Here is a 23,741-nt window from a genome sequence, read left to right as displayed (position 1 = left end):
TGTCCCAGAGCGCTGCGTGCAAAGGCACTCAGTTCAATATCCACTCATACTTTTGTTCACTACTCGCCCTGGGGCAGGCGGGCCTGGTGTGTGTGCGGGGAGGCAGGGGGCATAGAGACAGGCTGCCTCCACCTTCTACCTGGGACCCAGGCTCAGGGGCGGAAGGCGGGAGCCAGAGGCGGGGTGGTGTCTGCTCCCTCATTCCGCTCGTAGCCACGGGCGGGCGTGGAGGTACGCTGCAGGGATGTCTCTGCTCTGCACGCAGGGCTGGAGTCCGGCGGACCAGGGACAAGCCCTACTGCTGGTTCCACTCATGCTGCGGGCAGAGGGCCGTCACCTGGGGTCGCAGCGCAGTCCGAGCCAGCCGAGACCTACCTGGGGCTTCGGACCGCCTTCCCAGCCTCCGTCGCGGTGCTCCAGCTCTAGTTGCAGCCCCGCGGCGAGCGCACGGGGGCGTGGCCCACAGATGGACCGCGCAGGCCCCGCCTCGTCCCTGTGCCTAGGGCAACGCCGGAAGCGTGCTCTGGCCCAGACGTTCCTCGCTGCCCCGCCGCCCGAGCCTCTGCGACTTGAGTTCCGACTCTGACTAGAACAGGAAGTGCGGGCTGGCCGCGGCGGCGGATCGCCATAGAAACACCGGAAACGTGCTCTGACCTAGCGCTTCCCAACCCCACCGCGGCTGCAGACTTCGGTTCCGCCGGCGTCGTCCCCAGAAAGTGCGGCCTGGTCGGCGGTGAGCGGCAGAAGGCCACGTCCCGGCCGCGTGCCTGAGGAGGAGGCGGAGGTGGGGTCTGGCGGGCATCCCCCTGCTGCAGGGCCCACGGGCAGGCCGGGGCGTGCCAGGGGAGGGGCACCGGCGCTAGGCTTGGAGCGCACGCTGTGGACGTGAGGGGGCGCTGCAGGGTGGGGGCATGGCTCTGGCGATCGCGCGCAGGCGGGAAATACAGGCTGGCCGGGGTCTGGAGCGGGTGCAGCCCGAGCGTCTGAGAGAGGGCCTCGGGGTTCAGGGTAGGGCGCGAGCAATTGAGCAGAGTATGGGAGAGGGTGCTTGGAGCAAAGTGTGCGGCGAGGGCAAAGGCGTGGCGGCCAGACTGCGGCGCCATACCCGGGGGGGGGGGGGGGCTTTGTTCTGAGGCGCCGAAAAGGCCTTGCGGCATCTGGACCGAGAGATAAGAGACCGGGAGCAGGGCGGGGGCGGGTCGGAAGACGCAGGCTTTAAAGGGTACGGTCGATGCGCAAGTTTCCGCCCCAGTCGCCCAGGCACGGATTTGAAGTTCTCTAGTCGGTGGGTGAATAAAGACGGGGAACGGGCTGTGGCATAGGAAACAGCACGTGCAAAGACTTGGCTTGTTTGAAGAGTTGCCAAGAATTAATTCGTCGCCATGGAGGGCTCTGAGCCCACGATGGTCCCGAGCTGTCAGGTCTGAACAGGCTCCCTCTGGCTGTCGCGTGGGGAATAGACCGGGGGGCGGGGATCACAAGGAGATGGCTCCATCAGCCTCGGCCGGAGGTACCGGGGCAGTGGCGGAGTGCGAAGTGATCTCAGGGTGAGATGTGGAGCATGCAAGAAACGGAGGGGCTGGCCCCAAAAGAGAAAAGGTGATTTGGGCATGAGGAACCGGAGGGGGGTGAGTCTGAGACCCCCATTAGACCCGAAAGGTTAAGAGAGGCTGCACTCCGGGGCTGTGTGATCCAGCCTGAGCCAGGCTGGTGGAGAGTGGGTGAGTGTCAGGGTGCGTCCTGTGTCCGACTGTCCTCCCCTAGACTGGAGGTGCGTGTGGGCTGGGTGCAGGATGTGCCAGGTATCCCATCTTTGTTTGAAAGACGGAAGACTGAGTCCTAGTGAGCATGGTGCCTGCTTGGCGGGTGAAGTAGCAGAGCTTCTCAGATTCCTGGAGTCCCCTGGGGGATGGTATCCCCTCCCCCTTCCAGTGTCTGAGGGTGGGCAAATTAAGTGGAATTAGGAGGTCAGAATTTTGACAAGAATCATGCTGATACGGAGGCAGCTGCTGCACCACCTTTGCCCTCCAAATCACACACGCTGCACGATCCACGCAAGCCCCCTCTCTATGCCACACCCACACCGCGTGCCCTACAAGCCATATCGAGATTCCAAGAACACCAGGCTGCAAGAGGTACCTCCCTACCTGCGGTGCTGGGGTTGGCAAGAGACCACGTATTTTTCTCTTATGGGGCACTTGCCAGGCTAGTGCCCAACTTATTCTCAACCCTTTGTGACTATGCACACCCTGAATCGCTTAGTCCAGGAGGCAGGCAGGGCGTGCCACCCCACCCCAAGAAGACCTCTGTATACACTAGTTAATCCAATTCCAAGCCAACAGACCTGGGTCTCCACAGGACCTTGGATGCTCCAGGCTTAGGGGATGTGGCAAAGGAAGATCAAAAAGAAGCTGCTTGGGGAGGAATCACAGCCAGCCAGGGAAGGGAGTGGGTAAGGTGTGGCAGCCAGTTCTGTATGGGGGCCCCTGCAGTCTTCTCCACAGAGCTGCCCCCTGGGAGGGGGACTTGGGGAAGGTTTATGGATTTGGAATTAGGGGAAGGGTTGGTGGGTGGGCCACTATAGGGGAAGCTGAGCTCTGGACTCTCCCCTGGGGAGTAAGCAAGACTGGGAGGGAGGCAGAGCTTTGGTATTCCCAACCTTCTTCCAGGGGTGTGCCAGGGGCTCCAGAGGCAGAGCTGCAGAGGCCCTGGAGACGGGGTGGTGTTTGGTGAGTCCTGTGTCCTGTGTATGGGAACAGGACTGCCAGAGGCCTTTTCGAGAGGGCTGAGGTTTGCAAAGCCTGGGGCTGTGGTGCGCCCATGGGCCCTGTCCTGCAATAAGGGCTCAAGGGACAGGGACAGTGGGGAGGGGGTGGGTGCCCTTCTGACCCCCCTCTCCCCGCCCACACCCCCTCATCCAGTGCAGATGGCGGCGGCAGAGGCGGTGCACCACATACACCTGCAGAACTTCTCCCGCTCGCTGCTCGAGACCCTCAACGGGCAGCGGCTGGGCGGTCACTTCTGCGACGTGACGGTGAGGATCCGCGAGGCTTCGCTGCGTGCACACCGCTGTGTGTTGGCTGCTGGCTCGCCCTTCTTCCAGGACAAGCTGCTGCTCGGCCACTCGGAGATCCGCGTGCCGCCGGTGGTGCCCGCGCAGACGGTGCGCCAGCTCGTCGAGTTCCTCTACAGCGGCTCGCTTGTGGTGGCACAGGGCGAAGCCCTGCAGGTGCTCACGGCCGCGTCCGTGCTGCGCATCCAGACGGTCATAGACGAATGCACGCAGATCATTGCCCGCGCCCGCGCGCCGGTCCCGGGCGCGCCCGCACCCCTACCCACGCCCGTGCCCCCTCCTCTTGCACCCGCGCAGCTACGCCACCGCCTGCGCCACCTGCTTGCCGCGCGCCCTCCGGGCCACCCCGGTGCCGCGCATAGCCGCAAGCAGCGCCAGCCAGCGCGCCTGCAGCTGCCCGCGCCCACTGCGCCCACCAAGGCCGAGGGGTCGGACGTCGACCCCGCCCTACCGGCGCCCCCGGACGACGGCGGCGATGGCGACGAGGAGACCGATGATGAAACCGATGGCGAGGACGGCGAAGGCGGCGGCCCGGGAGAGGGCCAGGCGCCCCCTTCCTTCCCCGACTGCGCCGCCGGCTTCCTCACCGCCGCCCCTGACAGCGCGTGCGAGGAGCCGCCTGCACCCGCTGGCCTCGCTGACTACGGCGGCGCCGGGAGGGACTTCCTCAGGGGGGCGTCGGCTGCCGAGGACGTGTTCCCGGAGAGCTACGTGTCCGCTTGGCAAGATGAGGATGGCACCGCCGCGGAAGCCTGTCCCACCGAGACCCCGGCTCCGCCTGACTGCGTCCTGTCCGGATCCCGCGTCCCCGGCGTGAAGACCCCGGGGCCTCCAGTCTCGCTTTTCCCGTTTCATCTGGGCGCTCCTGGGCCACCTGCCCAACCTTCTCCCGTGCCCTCCGGCCCTGCTCCTGCACTCTCCTCCGCCTTCTACCCCGCGCTCCAGCCAGATGCGGCCCCCAGCGCGCCTCCAGGGGAGGCGCCGGCCCCGCCCGCCGCTCCCGCCGTGGCCCCCTCGGCCACCCCTGCCCGAGCCCCGGGTGCCACCGAGCCACCTGCCTATGAGTGCAGTCACTGCCGCAAGACGTTCAGCTCGCGGAAAAACTACACCAAGCACATGTTCATCCACTCGGGTGAGCCGGGATGGGTCTCTGAGCCCCTTGGTCATTGGAGATTCAAGCCTGAGGGGGGACTGGGCACTAGGCAAGTTGGGTGGAGGCACTCATGCGGTTCTGATGCTCTTTCATGACCCCAGGGGAGCCTGGAAATTGAGCCCCAAGTGCGACGTATAGGGGGGAGGGGAAGCCCCTCCACATGGAGAAGCAGGCACTCCTGCATCCCCTACTTCGATTTAGTGGTGCAGGGGGAATCCTACCGCTGCGTTAGGGAGCAGGAACTTGCCCAGACCTTTTGGGAAGCTGCCAGTGAAGCCTTTACTCACCGCGATGGAGCTTGGGATGATCAGGAGGAAAAGAGCCTTGGCAGGGATATATAGCCAGGTTGGGGAGTAGTGCTGCAGGGAGCCTCCTGGGTCTTCTGGCTGTCTGTGGGTCCGGTGGCTGGATCTGGATGTGAGGGAGGGTGAGTTCGCTGGCCTAGGGAAAGCATGCAGAGTAGGCAGAGAGGTGCCCTGATCAGCGCTGGAGGACGGAGGTGGGGCTGCATAGTGGGGACCCCGCAGCTGCAGAGGGAGGGAAGGGGAGCTCCTTGAAGACCATGGAGAGGTCCCCTAAAACCTCAGCTGGTCTGGGAGGTGCTCTGCAGTGGCTGAGGGAGAGACAGAGTGCTAGGGTGGACCAGTGGAGATTGTGGAGCTAGGGCTTGAGGTGGTAGCTGGCAGGTCCTGGGTGTGTTGCGGAGTGTGTGGGGTTCTCCCTAGGGGCTCAGGTGGAGGACAGGGGTATGGAATGTCAAAGACTGCTAGCAGGGCTGAACTGGATGTTGTTAGGAAAAGCACAGATTTGGCTGGAAATCCTGTGGGAGTGGAATGGGGAGTTCTGCAGGGTCAGGAATTTGGGATTTCACTGTGAATGGTGGGGAGGGCATCAGTGTTCTGAGGTGAGGAGTGACTGAGATGGGATTTACAGTGTAAAATCCCCACCTGGCTGTCTTGGAGATGAAGGGGAGAGGATACAGGCATAGGTAGAGAACCTGTGGAGAGCTGCCAGGGGCCCAAGGTAGTACGAGCCAAGATTTGCCAGCTTTGTGCCTCTGTAGCCAGGTGCCAGGCCTGGTTGGTCTGCAGGAACCCCTGCCCAGGCACTCCCTCCCCAGGCACTGCCCTGCAGTCCTCTGCCACTGAGATAGGTTTTTTATTAATACCTGATGACTTTAAGGGCCACACAGCCTGCGCTGTCACCCCCAGGTACATTATAGCTGCCAGCAGACGAAGGTTCTGGGCAACAGGGGCTTCTAGTAGGAAGGGGCATGTGTGCCTGTGTCTCTCCCAGTGTAAGCCTAGCGGGCCTTGCCAGACTGTCCCCAGAATGGTGGCCAGCGATCAGAGAGTGCTCCAGGGGCATAGCAGGAGTGGAGGGAGGGCAAGTCCCTGGAGGTGGGGGGAGACCCCAGTGGTCAGTCCCGATGGGCAACGATGTCCCAGACCAGCAGGATTCCCTGTTGGGAGGGTACCTGTTAGAATTGGGGGCGCCTGACAGTGGTATCCCAGTAGGACGGTAAGGGTCTGGGAAAGGGGCGTCCCCGCTGAGTGGGGAGAAATACTGGGTCATGTCGCGGCCGGGGGGGGGGGGGGGGGGGGAGGGGGGCGGCGGTGTCCCTGCTGGGCAGGAAGGTCCGGGAGGGAAGGGAGTGTCCCTAATGGACAGGGGGATTCCGGGTTGATGGGCAGCCCGGGAGGAGAGGGGAGTCCCTGCCAGACAAAGATTCCCGGGGCGGGGCCCCTTCCCAGCTGACATACATGCGCGGCATGCCCTGTCGCCCACAGGGGAGAAGCCCCACCAATGCGCCGTGTGCTGGCGATCTTTCTCACTGCGCGACTACCTGCTGAAGCATATGGTCACACACACAGGCGTGCGCGCCTTCCAGTGCGCTGTCTGCGCCAAGCGCTTCACGCAGAAGAGCTCGCTCAACGTGCACATGCGCACGCACCGGCCCGAGCGCGCGCCCTGCCCCGCCTGCGGCAAGGTCTTCTCACACCGCGCGCTGCTCGAGCGCCACCTGGCCGCGCACCCTGCGCCCTGATCCAGTTCTGGGCCTGGCTACGCCCACCGCAGGATTGACCACGATCCCGCGCAGTAGGCCACCCTCTGCCGGGTTAGGGACCTCCCGTGGAACTAGGCCACAACCACCGCGAGACCGGTAACATCCCTGCCTAGAGGCCCGGACCACATTCCCACCACCAAACCACACTTTCCCCAGAGCGCAGGCCTTCCCTCTGCTTCCACCCTTTCCCCCAGACCTGACCAGGGGTCCGGCCTGCCTTACCCCTCTCCTCCCTCGTACTTGGACCCTCCTGACGGTGGCAGGCTGGGGCTGGGTTTGGTCAGGGACCCGACCACTCCTGAGAACTGGATCATCTCCAGTCTAAACTCAGAGACCCTTGGGCCAGGCCCAAGATTTGTGGCTTGAGTGGGGTGGGTTCTGGAGCTGCTCCTCTGCCCCAGTGTCGAGCTGGGCATGATCCCTGGCTCCCCACCGTACCCCTTCCTCAGTCTGGCGTCTAGGGGGCTCAGGTGGACCCATCATGGACTGGGACAGGGCCTTGGGACTCCCACTCTCTAATAAAATACTGGGGCCATGGGTTCCAAACTCGGAAGCTGTGAGCTCCCAGACCCGTGCATTTCTCATCATCACAGACTGGTTGTGGGCCTCGGGGCTCAGTGCCCCCGTCCCTGGGCAGCTAACCCTAACCTCCCAGGCTCCCTGGGCAGAGACAGGGTGATCCACTTGGCTGCTCATGCCTCTGTTCTCCAGGAGGAAGTGGGATGCACACATGACTGGCACTTGACTCTTCTAGAGCCCTTGGTCCTATGGGGAGAGGTACAGGCCAGCCCTGAGGTGCATCTAGAAGAAAGAAGCCATATGTGGGAAAGATGCAGACTTCGAGGCCTTTCCTGCTGGAATCTCAAGGCCCTTTGGATTCTAGGCTTCCCCTCCCCCAACCTGATGGGCATGATGGTTGAGCACCTTACTTTGGGGTGGGGGGGAAGGTGTCCAGGGAGTCTTTGAGGCCAGGCTGCCATGTGGGAATCTGAGCTCCAGGATGCCTACCCTGGCTGGTAAGTTCTGAAGTGTAAGGCGGGGGGTGGGGCAAAAGGGGAGAAGCAGCCAGGACCCCTGGGCTGCTAACCAGGGGGCTGAAGGTACTGATCCCTCGTAGCAAACCAGTGTCACAAGACCCCGCATCAGTTCGGCTGCCAGCCCAGAAAACAGCCACTCTTCTGCTTCCAGAGCATTGGCGGCACCTGACCCTGGGCACCCTGTCTTAAGGATTTGGAGCAGGTGGAGAGGGGTTTGAACTGAAGACCTGCGGGCTCCCAGGTCAATGGCACCGCCTCTCTGAGCTCCCCCTCTGTGACTGCCTCCCAGAGGTGAAGGGCTAAGGCTTTCCAGTCCAACCATTGCCCACGTTCCGGGCGGGGGGAGTTTAGCCTCCTGAACCCCATGGATGCCAGGGGGTGGGGCAGACTCAGCCCAGCATATGGGAGGGGGTGGGGATATCAGAACTGGGTTTGAATTTAGGCACTGAATTTGTTCCTTCAACTATTTGCGGAGTGCCAGGCACGTACCTGGCTAGAGGTAGGCACAGCGAAACAAGTCGGGTTAAAAAGGGCTGGGGGGTGGAGTCCTGAGGCCAGAAGCCTTGCTGTCAACACCTCCAGGGCCACTGTCAGGGGGTGGGGGTGGGGGCGGGACTAAGGGGTCAGAGATCTGGGCCAGGCAGCCCCTGGCAGAAGTTACTAGCAGTCTGTGGACACTTCTCTGAGGAGGGAGCGGGCGCCATGGGCATCTGGCTGCGACTAGCCTTGTTACTGTTGGTGCTGTGGGCTCTGGGGCAGCCCGCGTGGCCTGCAGCTGTGGCCCTGGCACTGCGCTGGCTCCTGGGAGACTCCATCTTCTGTGTGCTGCTCGGCCTGGCCCTGCTGGCGCGGCCCTGGCTCTGGCCCTGGATGCCCCACTGGCTGAGTCTGGCAGCCGCGGCGCTCACGCTGGCTCTGCTGCCCGCACGGCCGCCCCCAGGGCTGCGCTGGCTGCCTGCAGATATGGCCTATATTGCCAGGATCCTCCGCCTGGGCCTGGTTGTCAGAGTGCGCATGAGACGCCACCCGCCCGACACCTTTGTGGATACCTTCGAGCGACGAGCACGAGCACAGCCGGGTTGCACACCCTTGGTGTGGAAGGGGCCAGGGAGCCGCTCAGTCACCTTCAGGGAGCTGGACGACAGGGCATGCCAGGCAGTGTGGGCCCTGAAGGCCGAGCTGGGCGGCCTCACAGGCTTGCTTGGTGGGGAGTCAGCTGCCCTCCTGGTGCTGGACGCCCAGACCATTCCGGCCTTGGGTTTGTGGCTGGGATTGGCCAAGCTGGGCTGCCCCGTGGCCTGGATCAATCCGCATGGCCGGGGAGCACCCCTGGTGCACTCAGTGCTGAGCTCTGGGGCTCGGCTGCTGGTGGTGGACCCAGGTGAGGAACCCAGAGGCTAGAAGAGGACAGAGGGTCCTGGTGGGGGGCTAGGCAAGGAGATCCTTGCTTCCTACCTACCCTCATAGGCAATTACAGTCAAAGCTTAATTGCTGGAAAGTAATTATTAGGGCACCAGAGGTTTTTTTTCATGTTTGTTTCAATCCTTTTTTTTTTTTTTTTAAGATTTATTTACTTTAGGGACACCTGGGTGGCTCAGTGGGTTAAGCCTCTGCCTTCAGCTCAGGTCATGATCCCAGGGTCCTGGGACTGAGTCCCGCGTCAGGCTCTCTGCTCAGTGGGGAACCTGCTTCTCTCGCTGCTTGTGCTCTCTCTCTGTCAAATAAATAAAATCTTTAAAAAAAAAGATTTATTTATTTATTTATGTTAGAGAGTGAGCAGAGGTAGGGGCCAAGGAAGAGGGAGAGAGAACCCTTGAGCAGACTCCCCGCTGAGCGCAGAGCCCCATGCAGTGCTCTCAGGGTTCGATCCCAGGACCCCAAGACCATGACCTGAGCTGAAACCAAGAGTTGGCTCAGCCTGACTGAGCCACCCAGGCGCCCCTGTTTTAATCCTTTTTGCCAACAAATACTAATTATGGGGCTCTACCTTTGGGTCTCGGGTCTCCCCTCCTGACCTCAAATGTGGGCCTTTCCCCAATTTCTCTTCTGACCTGTCCCTGCAGACCTCCGGGAGAACCTGGAAGAGGTACTTCCCAAGCTACAGGCAGAGAACATCCGATGCTTCTACCTCAGCCATTCTTCCCCAACACCAGGAGTGGGGGCTCTGGGGCCTGCTCTTGATGTTGCACCCACCGACCCTGTGCCCACTGACCTACGTGCTGGGATCACACCACAGAGTCCTGCCCTGTTTATCTACACCTCAGGGACCACTGGTGAGGGTGCCCAGCAACCCTAGCCCTGACCTCTGAACCCTAATGCTGCCCTAACCCCAAGCTTGACATGTGCCTCAAACTTGACCTCTGAAACCCATCCTACCCTTTGATTGTGACACCTGGCCTGAACTCTGACCCCCAATGTGTTTTGACTGGTCAGTGCCAGAATCTTGCCTCTGCCCAGTAAACAGCCACTGAAACCCTACCTGAGCTTTGGAATTTACCCTCTGAACCCCAAATCCAATTTTTCTTCCCTGAGCCCACCCACTAATCCCCATACTTGAACACCTCCTAAGAGCCTCAAGCCCCTGACCACGGAGACCCACTCCTATGTGCTGTCCTTTCACCACCCACCCTTCCCACTCCATTCCCCAGGGCTCCCAAAGCCGGCCATTGTCACGCATGAGCGACTGCTGCAGATGTGCAAGATGCTGTCCCTGGGTGGGGTCACAGCTGATGACGTGGTCTACACAGTTTTGCCTCTGTACCATGTGATGGGGTTTATCCTTGGGGTCCTCAGCTGCCTGGAGCTCGGTAAGCCCTTTTCTGAAGACCCCTCCAATCTACGGGACCTCCAGACTCAAAGTCAGGGTGGAGCTTTCAGGGTAACAAGGCCCCACAGGTTACCCAGCACCGAAGTTCTTACCTCTGACAAAGGACACACAGCAGCAGGCCCCAAGGCTACTTGGGCAGAGACTTGGTCACTTAGTCCCTAATGGCTTTGCTGTTGTCAGAAAGTGACAAGCTGATAGGAGTGCTGGGATGGTCAGTGAGGGTTAGGTGTTCACCAAGCATTCCACTGGGCTATCTTCCTGGACACCTGACTAGCAATTCAGACTGAGAACTCTCCAGTATTTCTTTTTGAGTTTTTATAAAAACAAACTTTGAAACACATACAAATTTCTAAATATTTCTACATGAATTCTCATGTACCCACCATCCAGCTTCGGCCACCATCAGCATTTTGCTTTCAAACATACACAGCAAAGCAAAAGTAGAAAAAATAGTTTGATGATGTCTCACATATCCTCACCCACCCTGGACAATTGTTAACATGTTGCCAATCTTTCTTCATATGTATTCCCCTCTTTATTTCTCAATTATTTTAGAACAAATCCTAGACACTGTATCTTTTTGCTTGTAAGTACTCAGTATGTATCTCTAACATACAAGGACTTAAGAACTGTCACCATAGTGATAATCACATCTGACAAAATTAACAGTAACTCTAATATCATCTGATGCACAGGTCATGTTTGAATTCCCCCAATGACATGTCTAATTGTTTTGTTTTGTTTTGCTTTTTACAGTTAAAGTCCCCTCACTGTACTTGCTTGTTTGTTCTCTGCTCCTCTTTCCCCTGCATTTCTTATTAGACTGGAAATTTCCTCTAGAGACGTTAGATGCAGTTCAATTATTGGTGGCAAGAACCTTGGTGGGATGCATTATACTTCCTAATACATCACATGGAAGGCAGCTCATAACTGTTACCCTACCTTAGAGAGGCTAAGATGAATTGGGGAGCTGTATGTATGTGTGTATGTATGTATAGTTGACACGTTACATTAGTTTCAGGTGTACAATGTAGCAATCAGACAAATTACACATTGGGGGGCTTTAATTGGAAAACTCCCTGTCAACCTTCCCCCTGGTTTTACCAGCTCTTGAAGACCTTTCCTGAATCAGGCATTTCATCAGGGGTTGCAAACAAAGTTGTCACTTTCAAGACCAGCATCCATTTTCACACAGAAGGCATTGTTTTTTACCTCCCTGCCAAAAATACAGCCTCAAAGAAGACACACACTTGCTACCTCACCAGGCACACGAGCAATTGTCCCTTTGGGTGCAGGGATGATAATATTTAGCTTGCAGGGTTTTTTGAGGATTAGGGTTGAGGTAGGGAGAGTGCTTTCCACAAAGCCAGCTGCAGAGGAGGTGATCAGCTAAAAAAGGGTCACTTTCCTGGAGTGATAAGTAGTGGTCTGTAAAATTTATTAATCCATGTGTCCATCCTTCAAGACATCCTTCCACCAACTCACGCATCCACCTACTAACCTACCTCCTCACCCACCCACCCATCCATCTATGCCACCACCAATCCATCTGCCCAGCTAGACATTCATAAAACATTTATCATAATCAAGAGTGATTAATATTCATAGCCCTTATTTAGCAGTACTCACTTTGTACCAAGCATTGAGCTTGGTACACATTCTGGAGATAGAATGCAAACCCATGCGCACCTATGCTCTTCTTATGGGGGTGGTCCCAGCTGGGTCAGGGACACACAGATGAGCTCCAAATCCTGTGCTTCAAAGGGCCACAGCTAGGTGATCAAAGCAGCTTAACACAGTGGCATGGAAGCATGACCTGAAACCCTTTCCTCTCCCCACTCAGGAGCAACCTGTGTCCTGGCCCCCAAGTTCTCTGCTTCCCGCTTCTGGGATGACTGTCGGCTGCATGGTGTGACTGTGATCCTGTATGTGGGTGAGGTCCTGCGGTACCTGTGTAACACTCCACAGGTGAGGGGCTAAGATTAGGGCTCCATGGTGAACACCTCAGGTATGATCCTAGATGTCATCTCAGGTAAAGGTTTCAGAGAGATTCAGGTACAGGACTCAAGCAAGGTCCCTTAGGTAAAACACCCCAGGCAACCGCCACAGTTAACGCATCCCACACAAGGTTTCCAATCATGGCTTCTATGATGATCAGCAGTGCTACCTTGGGCAGGTGACTTCACCTCTCTCAGCCTCAATGTCCTCATTTGGAAAATGAGGATAATAACTCAAAGGGGGTATTTGTGAGAATAAAACATATATAAAGTGCCTAGAACAAAGGGTGACTCGGGGTAAACTCGCCAGATGTGAACTTATCAGCAATGAGGTATGGATCCCAAATAAAATGCTTCAGGTAACTACCTCCAGGTAAGGCCCCAAGGTGTCTCCCCAAGGTGAAACTTCAAGTCACTCCCCAGTTTACCTCCAGGTAAAGGCCCCTAAGTAACCCCTCCAGGTAACCTCCCCCAGGTAAAAGTTCCAGGTACTACCCCTATATAAGATCCTAGATATTTCCTCTAGGTAAGCCCTGGATAAGGCCTCCAGTCACCCCTAGGTATCCCTTCAGGTAAGGCTTTTAGGTAACTTACCCCCAGGTAACCTCTGCAGGTAACCCTCCAAGTACAGACTCCAGGTAACTACTCTCAAGTAAGAACCCTTGGTAGACTTCCTAGGTATAGATGCCCCACCCCCCCAGTCACCTCCCAGGTAATTCCTCAGGTAAAGACCAAGAGATAGCCTTCCTAGGTAAGGGTTCTAGGGCACACTCCTCTTCACCCTTCTTGGGATGTCCCTGCAGCGACCAGAGGACCGGACACATACAGTCCGCTTAGCAATGGGCAATGGACTCCGGGCAGATGTGTGGAAGTCCTTCCAACAGCGCTTTGGCCCCATTCGGATCTTGGAAAGCTATGGCTCTACAGAAGGCAACATTGGCTTCGTCAACTATCCAGGGCGCTGTGGGGCCCTGGGCAAGATAAGCTGCTTGCTTCGAGTGAGTGGGTTGGGTGGGACAGTGGCCCTGATTGAGGCTGAGCCCACAGGACCTCTACTGACACTTCCCCACCCTCCACTCAGATGCTGTCCCCCTTTGAGCTTGTACAGTTCGACACGGAGGCCGAAGAGCCTGTCAGGGACAATCAGGGATTGTGTGTCCCTGTGGGGCCAGGTACAAGGGTTGGGAAACCTTCCCTGGGTGTGGGAAGGGCGGGGGCCATCTGGTCCTTGGCTGGAACAAGCTGCCCAAAGCCTTGAGGTCAGTGCCCAGTGGTGGTGTCTGCTGCCCTCACCTCGTCTGACCACTGCCTGGGACCCTCTGCCTCTCAGCTTCTCAGCTCTGCCTGGCTCCTCTGCCTCAATCTCTTGCTTTACTGGGTCTCTGGGTGTCCATTTGTGGAAGCCATGTCCTCCCAGGCATCAGTCTCTTGTCCAGTACCTTCTCCTAGGGTCTTCTCTCCTGGGGCCATGCGCGGTCTTGGCCATATCTCTTTCTTCCCACCACCATTTGTCTCTGTCCCGTGTCCTTCCTTTGTTATCCTCTTTCTATTTCTAGTGGGCCCCCCAATGTCTCCTGTCTCCCAGTCTCTGTCTCCCCTCCCCCATCTTTATCTCTAGGTCTCTCTCTGTCTCTTCTTTGGCAGGGTCTCGGTGATGAAGAGTTCACCATGGTTGGTAACCTCCGGCCGGGGGCTGGTGGGTTGTGCCGTTCTTGGTCATGGTTAATGCCCTAATTCCAACTCCTACCCCCAGGGGAAGCGGGGCTTCTGTTGACCCAGGTCTTGAGACACCAACCTTTCGTGGGCTACCGCGGGGCGCGAGAGCTGTCGGAACGAAAGTTGGTGCGGAATGTGCGGCGCAGGGGTGACGTTTACTTCAACACCGGCGACGTGCTGACCGTGGACGAAGAAGGCTTCCTTTACTTTCGCGACCGCCTCGGGGACACCTTCCGGTCGGGTCCCGGACGGGACTGGGAGAACGGGTGGCAGGGGCTTCCTGGTCCTTTGAGGGAGCCAGGCTGAGGAGGCGGGACTTCCGGACCCAGAGGGGCGTGGCTTCTCGATCCTGAAGGGGCCGGAGTTGGGCAGAACCACCTATCAGATCTTGCAGGAGGAGGGGCTTGGTGGGCAAGAGGCGGGGCCTCCGCTTTGCCACGGTTGCGTTCACTGGCATCGGATTCAACCCCACAGATGGAAAGGTGAGAACGTGTCCACGCGGGAGGTGGAGAGCGTTTTGTCACTCGTGGACTTCCTGCAGGAGGTGAACGTCTACGGTGTGTCTGTACCAGGTGTGGAGGATCTGCCTCATTTTAAACCTCCAACAGCTTTGTGGGCAGAGGGGTGTTTTCCAGATTTTACAGGTGGGAGAGCTGTTGGGGTACAGCCAGTGAGCAGAGATGGGCCAAGTGAGAGGGTCAGCCATGGGCACTGTTAGTTGGGTGATCTGAGAATGACTGGCGTGTTCCCCAGGTTGTGAGGGCAAGGTGGGCATGGCTGCCGTGCAGCTGGTCCCCGGCCAGACCTTCGATGGTCAGAGGATGTACCAGCATGTCCGCACTTGGCTCCCTGCCTATGCTGCACCCCATTTCATCCGTATCCAGGTGAGCTCAGGGTGGCAGAAGTAGGTGGATGGGAGGTCTTGGCCAGGGCCTCACAGTCGGGTTATGCTTACTGCCCCTGCAGGACACCCTGGCAATCACAAGCACATTCAAACTGGTGAAGTCACGTTTGGCGCGTGAGGGCTTCAATGTAGGCATCATTGCTGACCCCTTGTTCGTGTTGGACAACCAGGCCAAGGCCTTCCGGCCCCTCACGGGGGACGTGTACCAGGCTGTGTGCAATGGAACCTGGAGACTCTGACTATTTGGCCAGTCCACAGGACATCTGAAGTGGTAGTGCCCAATGCTGACTGCCACTACCATTTGCAGGTCACCTCCCCCCACCCCTAACCTGCTGAGGATCATCATGAATCCTAGCCCGGCTATAAGCCCTGTTGCAGAGAGTGAGATGATGCTAGGCCCAGTAACGGAGTGAGAATAAACTTGGATGTATACACAGATGTCTATGTGTGTAGGGACCAAGGGCAGGTAGCCCCAAGATGGGCCCCTTTGGCATAAAGATTATTTTGTGTTAAAAGCAATAAAAACCCAGCAGATTCAGAAGCTCTTTATCTACCCCACAGATAACTATAAAATGACAGGGAGGAATTTAGCAAGACCTCTTTTATCAAATTCCTGTGTCTTCTTGTTTCTTAATGGCCCAAAGACCGTTTGTTTACCAAATATTTACTCTTTTATTTTCCTTTAAATTACATTATTTCCTATTGAATTCCCGGACTTTTCTCAGTATTTTCCCTATGCTTTTCTCAGTTCAGTATGACACGTACACCTCATTTTGCCTGTCTTTGGAATTTTATGGCTGTATATATTCCCCATATGTACCAAATTAAATTTTATTTTCTCCTGTTAACATGTCTCATGTCAATTTGATTCTTAGTCAAGCCAGAAAAACCTTGAAGGGCAGAAGAAATTCTTCCTCTCCAACAGTGGATGGAGAACAAGCAAGGAACTCAGGGCCTAGTGCCTCCAGAGACCTTACTTCAGGGTCCCCCATCTCCCTACCAGCCTCAGGGAATGGCTCTGTCTAGGCAAGGCCACCAGTGCGGGAGGAGCCAGCAGCCTCAAAGTCATTCCAGGATTGAGAGATGAGGTTCATTTTATCTATAGGTCTTTTTGTGGCCCCTGATGGGCTGACCCCAGGCCAGCAGATGTTGATATGGTCAGGAAAGTGTAAGGAGAAGTGCTATCGTGGTGATATGACAAGGACATTGGGCTAAGCCGAGAAGGAGCAGCAAGTAACTGGGAAAAGAGTGTCCTTGGCAGAGTGCACCTGCAAAAGCCCTGATGCAAGTCCTGTGGGGTGGGGTGTGGAGCAGATCAGAGCCCTCTGGAAGATAAAGTCCAGTGTCCTAGGGGCCAAAAGAGCTGTAGGCAGGAGGATGCTTTTGCTGGTTTCAGGAAAGTGTTGTGTACTGTGTCAGGGGCTTTAAATGTTACTTGATCGTTGTGGAACTATAGTCTGTGGGCCAAGGGAAAGTGAGTGGCAAAGGCTTTGTAAGTATAGTCCTCAATGTGTCAAGAATCAAAAGTGCTTCCACGGGAATTAGGATAAACGCAGATGGCACTGAACCTCTGGGAAGTGCAATCCACCCCATGTCAGGGGCTATAGGTGCTGCCCAGGCATCTTAAGAGCTGGAAACCTGGAAAAGGGGAATAGCACGCTAATCCTCAGTGAAGTGGTCTGTGCTCTCTCCATGGCAGGAATCGCTGCCTGCGTGTTGTAGGCTAGGGCACACGTGGGTGTGAAGATTGAGATGTAGGCCTTGAGAGCTCAGATACCAGAAGTGACACCTGGGTAATTGTGGGAGCTGTTAGGTAGAGGCCAGTGATCACAAAAACTCTCTGGTGTGTAGCCCAAGCCGGCTCAGGGGAAAGGCTGCTAGTTTTCAAGCCCTCTGGAGTTCTGCAGCATAAGCCTGCAGGGGCCACCCTCCACTTGCCCCAGTGCCGACTCTGTATGTGGCTCTCACCAGATCAGTTCAAGTCCACCCATTCCCATCCAATCCTAGCTTCAGAATGCCATTGCCTGACACCTCCTACTCCATCCTCATACTTATGGATTTCTGTTCTAAACATACTCTTCCCTGTTGTTTCAGTGGGTTTCTGAACTAAGTGAGATGTGTGTTTAGTCCATCTTGACCTAGAAAGCCAGGGAAACTTTTACACTCACAGCCTGCTCAGGGTTAAGAGCAGAGCGGTCAGCCTAGCAGGAAAGAGCCCAACATGACCACCTAAGTTTGGAGGAGGGCAGTGCAAGGCCAAGACATGGGGAAAGGCAGGTATCATAGTTGCTGTTTCCATGGAATCAAGCTGAGAGCCACTGACCAGTCCTGGGAGAGGTGGACTTAAGGAGGGTGGAGGAAGTGAAGGATAGCAGGAGCCAACCACACAGGTGGGAAGGAGACTGGTGGGGAAATGGGAGAGGGCATCAGTCTCAGCTCAAGGGGTCAGGAGGACTCAGGTTGGAAACTGGGCTCCAGGAGCTTCAGTACAAGATGCAGAAAAGGTTGAATATGACTTGTTGAGTACCCACTTGGTGTTTGACAGATGCCCTTGATCCTGAATCCCCGAATTTCCCAGAACAGGTCTCTATCACTTAGAGTGGGGGTTTGTCTGCATTTCACAGCTGTAGGGACTAAGGCTGTGACCTACTCAAGGCACCCTCATGGAGGGGAATCTGGGGGAAGGTGGGATGGGGATAAGGCCAGAGTGTGGACCAGAGCAGAGAGAGGGGAGTCCAGGAGGGGTGGACAGTGGCTCAGGGGCCTGCAGGGTACCAGGAATTCCGGTTCAGTGGACCTATACTCCAAGGATCATGGGGAGCCAGCTCCAGCAAGACACCTCTCACTGCCCCATCTCCCCTCTTTGTAGGACTTGTGAGGTTCCAGACGTAGAAGATAGGTCTGAACCTGCTAGCAGGTGGAGAGTGGGGGAGACATGTCTTTGCTCATTCTGTATGACAGATGGCTACCAGACCTTGGAGGTGATGGGACGGGAGCAACCCCTTGTCTCAGGCTCCCCAGCCTGGATCTACCAAGATTCATCTCACGGTAGAGCTGAGACTTGGGGTGGCCTCACGATGTCTACAGTGCTGAAGTCTCCTAGCAGACTCCCACAAACCTCTGGCTGCCATGAAGACATAGGTGTCCCGGCCCCTCATTGGGGAACAGGCAAGCAGCAACTCTACCCTACTTTGAAGGACCTGCATTGAAGCCAAGGCTTCAAAGCTCTGTGATGATGACACTTAGAACTGTGCCATTAAACCCTTCTGAACCATGACCTGGAGGCTGGAAGGGGAGGCTGAGGCTGTGGACTTCCCAGTGCTGTGCAAGGATTTACACAATGTGCATCCATTCCAACTTCTAATTTTTGCTCTTTCTTTTTTGTTCCCAAGTAAAGAGACCACTAACATCCCTGGGTGTGAGGACTAAGGTCAGGATGGGCCCTGGTCTGCTGAGGGCCACAGGGAGAACCAAGGAGCCCCATGTGGTCTCCTCCAAACCTGTTGTTATGATCACCTCTCGTCAGGGCAGGGGGGATATAAAGGCTCCTGCAGCGGTACCTTTGGTAACAACGGGACGTGGCCAATGCTGAGGCTTGGGTGAGAAACCAAATGAAAGAGCACGGCTCAAGAGCCATCATTCTTGATGTCTGTCTCCCTCTCCCCACCCCAGGGACCTCCACCTCTACTTGGCCCACCCACTGTGGGACTGCCATGTGCGGGCGGCCAGGCCTGGCATCACCCAGCTCTCACACTGGCAGACCCGAGCACAGCTGCCAGAGCCTGGGGGCAGACTGGTGAGCTGTCTGGATGCTGGGCCTGTGGCCTGGATTCGAGTCCTGGCTCTGCTGTGTACAACTCACATCGCCTCTCTCTGCCTCCGTTTCCTCATCTGAGAAGTGGGGATAGCAGTCACAGCGGCCGCCTCACAGGGCTGGCAACTGGCACATGTTGGCCCTTGGCAAGATCCTGCCTGTCAGAATCCCTCTGTAGGCCTGGATCTCTCTCCCTCTCTCGTCTGTTCTTTTCCCCAGAGGTGGATGCTAAGACAGAGCCCAAGGTCAACACCAGACCCCCACATGACCTCCTACCCACTGGGTCCGCTCCCAGGAGGCCTTGGAGGAAGTGAGGTCTTGGAAGAATATCCTGAGGGTCGGCCTGGCGGCCAGTTTGTGCATGGACAGGGGAAACTTCTAGGACTGCCTCTCCAGCATTCCAGCAGTTCCCCTCCTCACCTGAGCACCCACAGTCATCATAGGCATGAAACGGCACTCTATTGCCAAGTCTCTGCCCTGCCAAAGTCCCAGCATCCAAATGGGGAGAATATCCCCCTGCTACTTCTGCAGCCTGACCACTTAGGGTTGGAGTGAGCCGTGGCTGAAATGGCAAATATCGTCACCATGTGCAGATGGAACCACAGTGCACACACGGGTCTTCTCCAAAACGTGGATATGCAGGGAACGCGGGTGTTTTACGACAAGCCGGGGAAGGCTGGAGCTGTGAACTCAGGCTTCAGCAGGCTTCGAAACTGCGGCTGGACCTGAGGCAGGAGTGGACCCCGCTTCCCTCCCCAGTGAGCCCTCTGATGACCCCACCGAAGAAGGCCTGGCCTGGGGGGTCAGGCCTGCCCCACGCCGGGGTCTGCGCACAGGTTTCTCTCCCGTGTGGATGCTCTGGTGGTGGAAGAGGGCCGGGCGCTCGCGGAAGGCACGGCCACAATGTGCGCACGCAAAGGGCTTCTCACCGGTGTGGATGCGTCGGTGGCTGAGCAACACCGCGCCCTTGGCAAAAGCCTTCCCGCAGTCCCCGCAGCGGAAGGGCCGCTCGCCCGTGTGCAGCAGCTGATGCTGCGTGAGGTTAGAGCTGTGGCTGAAGGCGCGGCCACACTGTGCGCAGGCGAACGGCTTCTCGCCTGTGTGCACACGCTGGTGATTGGAGAGTGAGGAACCCTGGCTGAAGGCGGCACCACAAAGGGCACAAGTATAAGGCTTCTCACCCGTGTGCATGCGCTCATGCTGAATGAGGTGTGAGTTGCGGCAGAAACGGCGGCCACACTGGGCACACGCGTAGGGCCGCCCGCCTGCGTGGATCTTGCGGTGCTGGCTGAGGTTGGAGCCGTGGCTGAAGGCCTTGCCACACTCACTGCAGCGGAAGGACTTCTCGGCTGTGTGTATGCGCTGGTGCCTCACCAGCGAGGAGCTATGCCGGAAGGCCTTGCCACAGGCCGGGCACGCGTAGGGCGTCTCACCGCTGTGGATGCGCTGGTGCTGCGTCAGGTGCGACGTCTGGCTGAAGGCCTTGCCGCACTGCGGGCATTCATACGGCCGCTCTCCGGTGTGCGTGCGCAGGTGCTTGAGCAGGTCCGAGCTCTTCACGAACACTTTGTTGCACGCCCTGCATTCGAAGGGCTTCTCCCCGGGAAGGAGGCCAGGGCCTGTGCGGAGGGCCTTGCCCAGCTGATCCCAGGCTGGGGACTTGTGGGTATCAGGGAGTCTCTGAGGCACCTCGGGAGCCAAACCCTTTCTTCCCTCCCCACTAACGTGACTAACCTCAAGTACTGAGATGCTTGGGAAGACTCTGTGGGGGGCTGCCCACGAGTATGGCTTCTGCCTCTGGGATGCCCTCCGGTGTTTAGCTGGCTTGCAACCTTCTATTATGGCCAACTCCCTGGCTTGGCCATCCTGGTGAGTCCTCGGTGGGGAGGTCAGCCGCAGACTGGCACTGGCCTCCCCACTGCCAGGACCTAGCAGGAGCCGTTCCCAGTAGATTACAGACACCCCTGTGGGTTTTTTCTCCTGAGAGGGGGAGGTGCCCCACCAGCCATCCAGGCTTTTCCCACGCTCACAGATGCCAGCGAAGGGGAGGACCCTCGGAGGTGCTGGAGGGGAGCCATCATGGAAGGCCCCTGGCAGTTCTGCTTCTCCTGGAACAACCCTGTCGTATGCCAGATGACGGGAACCTGTAGGCACAGAAATGGTAGACCCTGGGTCATGCTGGCCAAGAGGGGATGGCCAGGGCAGGCCTAGTGGTCAGACAAAGGGGATGCCAAGGACTGGGTGTGCGAGCTGGGGAGAAAAGCAGCAGCCAGACCAGTGTATGTCATTCACTTCTGTCTCGGGGGACTCCTCCAGCCTGCTTTTGCTCCTTACACGATGGCTACCTGCCGCTACAGGCTTTACTCACGAACTCTGCTTCCCTGCTGCCTCTCCCCTAGCATGGTCACCTCCATGAAAGCAGGACCAGGAGCGTCCTGGTAAAGGCTGTGCCCGGTGCCTGGAATGGGGTCCCACGGGAGCTCCCCCTTGGTGGGCAAGCCAAGGCCAGAGCCTCCAGGAGGCGCTGATGATAGAAGGAGAACGGGAAGGAGTCAGGTGGGAGGCAGGAGATGACAGTGTCCAGGAAGGCAGGGAACGGGGGACAGAAGCCTGGCCACTGGTGGGCCCAAGCTCACACCCTCTGAGTCCCCACTCACCAGGGCTGGGCTTCCTGTGAGCAGTCCTGGCTGGTGTTGCAACTGTCCCACCGAGAACCCAGGGCTCCTCTCCACGCTCAAGCTGGACGACTACCCGGGGTCGTGAGGCAGAGAGCCCTGTGAGAAAAGACAAGCAAGTGAGGGCCCAGGCCCAGCACAACAGAGGGCAGGAGTCAGGACTTTATGGGACACAGATGGTGTCATCCGTGCACCCAAGAAGACCACACCACAGGGCAGGACTCACAGGAAAAGTGCAATGGCCCCTGTGAGGAGAATCCCTGTGAGGAGAACCGTGTTGGCAGCAGCAGATGAAAGGGGCCCAGGCTGAACACAGAGGCACCACAGCGGCACAGGGACACCAGCCAGCTGGTGTGAGGCTGCTCATAGGCCAACAGGAGATACGGGGTTAGTGCTGGCAACAGCTGAGCTTCCCGTGGAAAACCCAGGGCCTTACCCAGCGAGGCCACAAGTGCGAAGTTCTCCAGCATCACGTGGCAGTACAAGGCCCTCTGGGCTGTGTCCAGGAGCTCCCACTCCTCGTGGGAGAAGTACACGGCCACATCCTCGAAGGCCATCAGGCCCTACAACAGCGGGCAGGGGAAGATGGACACGATCTGAGCTATGGCTCTACGACCCAGGACCCCCCTCCCTGTCCCAAAGGCTACCCTTCTCCATGTCCCTCAGAGGCTTACCTTCCTCCCCCTCACCCCGTCCTCCCCCAGGCTCTGCAACTCTGCAGACGAAACTTCCCTCCTCTCCCCTACACCCTACCTGTCCAGGGCACAGATGCCTCCTTGGGCTCCCCACTGGCCACTCACACAAGGCAGCCAGAGCAAGCTCATGGCCTTCAGATGGCCGCCACCCCAAGGGCAGGCCCAGGTGCCCACACGTTCTGCACAAACTGACCCTCCCCAGACACGCCCTTAACTGTTCCTGTAACGAGCAGTTGTACAAGTCCCAGCTGTGGACCCACCAGGACCTGCCCAGGCCTGGAGGGACGCCCCCTTCTGCTGAACTTGCCTGACATCCCAAGGCTGCTCCTCCAGCATGAAGGACTGGCTGGCTGATCCCCTCCATCACTACAGGAGGGGGCCCAAGGATCTGGTGAGCACACAGGCAGCCAATTTCCTCCTCCCTCCATAACCACGCCCACCCCTCCCCCCATTTCCCTGGCCAAAACCTTCCCTTAGGCCACCTGACTTACTCCCAGAGCCCCAGGGGCTACCAGCCTGTCTTCACATCCCTGGAGTGCTACCCATCCCTGGCTGAGTCCATAAGATTCCTTCCTCCTCAATGTGATTCCCAGGCCCTGCTGGCTCAGAGTATCAGGACTGTGTCCTTGGACATCTGCAAGTCCAGGTCCACGTGATACCTCCACTCCGGGACAGCACAGATTCCCTGATCTTACTCTGAAGCCTGCTTTCCCTTCAAATTCAGCAGTTCTGTTCTTCTGGGTGCTCAGGCCAAACACCTTGGGACTGTGCTCCACTCGGGCCACTCGCTCCCACGCCGCACCTGAGACATCAGATCTCTCCAGAATCCAACCACTTTCCCCATCTCCACTGGCCCAGTCCCAGTGTGCCGCAGGTGCCGTCTTCGGCCACCCGGGCTGTGGCAGCGCCCGGCCCCTGCACACGGCCACCCCCGCTCTGCGTCATTTCTCCGCCAAGCAAACCGTGGGATACTTTTAAAAACCCTAACTTAAAGCACGTCCAGTCTCTGTTCGAATCCTCCCACGGCTCCCGACACAACTCCTCTCCCGTGCTCACGTGCGGAAGCTCGGTTCCCGAAGCACCTAGGCTCCGTCTCCCCTCCCAGCTTTTGCACGTGCGGGACCCTCCGCTTGGAACTTCCTTCTACACCTCACTCCCTTGGCTGCCCGAAGCGGGGATCTCACACGTGCACGCTCCACTGGCGTGAACCCCGGGGCCTAGGACGAACCGAGAGGGGAGACAAGACGTTCGGGTCAAGCCGCTCCCTGAGCCGAGATTCGGGTCCCTCCCGGAGGGATCTAGGTGGCTGGCGGGGGAGGGGGTCTTACGCTTCCTCTCTCACCTGCGCCGGGTCCGTCAGCGCCGCGGTCGCCATCAGAACCTGTACTTGGGGACGCGCAGAAAGCGACGGATACGCGGACGTCCCGGCTCCGGGCCTCAGTCTCTCCGTCCGACTAGGGCACAGACGCCCAGGACGCCGTCTCCCCTGCCGCCCGGGGGTCGGAGAGCACGTGACGCGGGGCACCGCCCCACAGCCCGCAGGGCGGCCCAGGCTACACCCGGAGAAACCGAGGCTCGGGGGGCGCGACCGTCGCCCGCGACCACGGCGTGCGCCTAGCGGCCCTCCGCTCGTGCCCTCGTCGCGGCCCTCGCCTCGGGTCTCCAAGGCTCCTGGAAGGCCGACCCGGACCCGCCGCGCTCCAGTCCCCAACACCGGTGTGGCCCCACGCCCCGCAGCAAAGTGACAGTCCCGGACGCCGGAAGTCCAGCCCCCGCGAGCCC

General features: G+C 58.1%; 3 protein-coding genes across 12 annotated transcripts; 2 read left to right on the top strand and 1 right to left on the bottom strand.

The window, feature by feature from the left end:
* The first annotated feature begins 873 nt into the window (after nt 1–873).
* Nucleotides 874–7,297, top strand: ZBTB45 (zinc finger and BTB domain containing 45). The gene is made up of 3 exons (XM_064580275.1): nt 874–1,008; nt 2,922–4,205; nt 6,017–7,297. Exons 1-3 carry the CDS (start codon nt 912–914, stop codon nt 6,271–6,273), a joined length of 1,638 nt encoding a protein of 545 aa, XP_064436345.1. The 5' UTR covers nt 874–911; the 3' UTR covers nt 6,274–7,297.
* A 25-nt stretch (nt 7,298–7,322) lies between these two features.
* SLC27A5 (solute carrier family 27 member 5) lies at nt 7,323–15,855 on the top strand. The gene is made up of 10 exons (XM_045892391.3): nt 7,323–8,712; nt 9,395–9,604; nt 9,980–10,138; nt 12,002–12,126; nt 12,959–13,153; nt 13,237–13,327; nt 13,909–14,107; nt 14,346–14,443; nt 14,625–14,755; nt 14,838–15,855. Exons 1-10 carry the CDS (start codon nt 8,034–8,036, stop codon nt 15,012–15,014), a joined length of 2,064 nt encoding a protein of 687 aa, XP_045748347.1. The 5' UTR covers nt 7,323–8,033; the 3' UTR covers nt 15,015–15,855.
* Nucleotides 15,856–15,896: 41 nt separating this feature from the next.
* LOC123842021 (zinc finger protein 324A) lies at nt 15,897–23,741 on the bottom strand. 10 transcript variants are annotated; one of them, XM_064580253.1, is made up of 7 exons: nt 23,302–23,741; nt 23,016–23,176; nt 22,655–22,761; nt 21,491–21,827; nt 21,247–21,363; nt 20,958–21,113; nt 15,897–20,733 (listed from the first exon to the last, which is right to left on the bottom strand). In XM_064580253.1, the coding sequence occupies exons 4-7, from the start codon at nt 21,819–21,821 to the stop codon at nt 19,280–19,282; spliced, it is 2,058 nt and encodes a 685-aa protein (XP_064436323.1). In that variant the 5' UTR covers nt 21,822–21,827; nt 22,655–22,761; nt 23,016–23,176; nt 23,302–23,741; the 3' UTR covers nt 15,897–19,279. The 10 variants fall into 10 exon arrangements, with proteins under 10 accessions (XP_064436323.1, XP_064436321.1, XP_064436322.1 ...); XM_064580251.1 differs by having other exon boundaries at nt 22,655–23,176; XM_064580252.1 differs by lacking the exon at nt 22,655–22,761.

Source organism: Mirounga angustirostris, unplaced genomic scaffold (assembly GCF_029215605.1).
Source record: "Mirounga angustirostris isolate CCGP_5_RB_7025 unplaced genomic scaffold, mMirAng1.0.hap1 SCAF_16, whole genome shotgun sequence".
Lineage (NCBI taxonomy): Eukaryota > Metazoa > Chordata > Mammalia > Carnivora > Phocidae > Mirounga > Mirounga angustirostris.
Note: the sequence above shows the minus strand (reverse complement) of the source record. Positions and strands in the feature narration are given on the sequence as shown.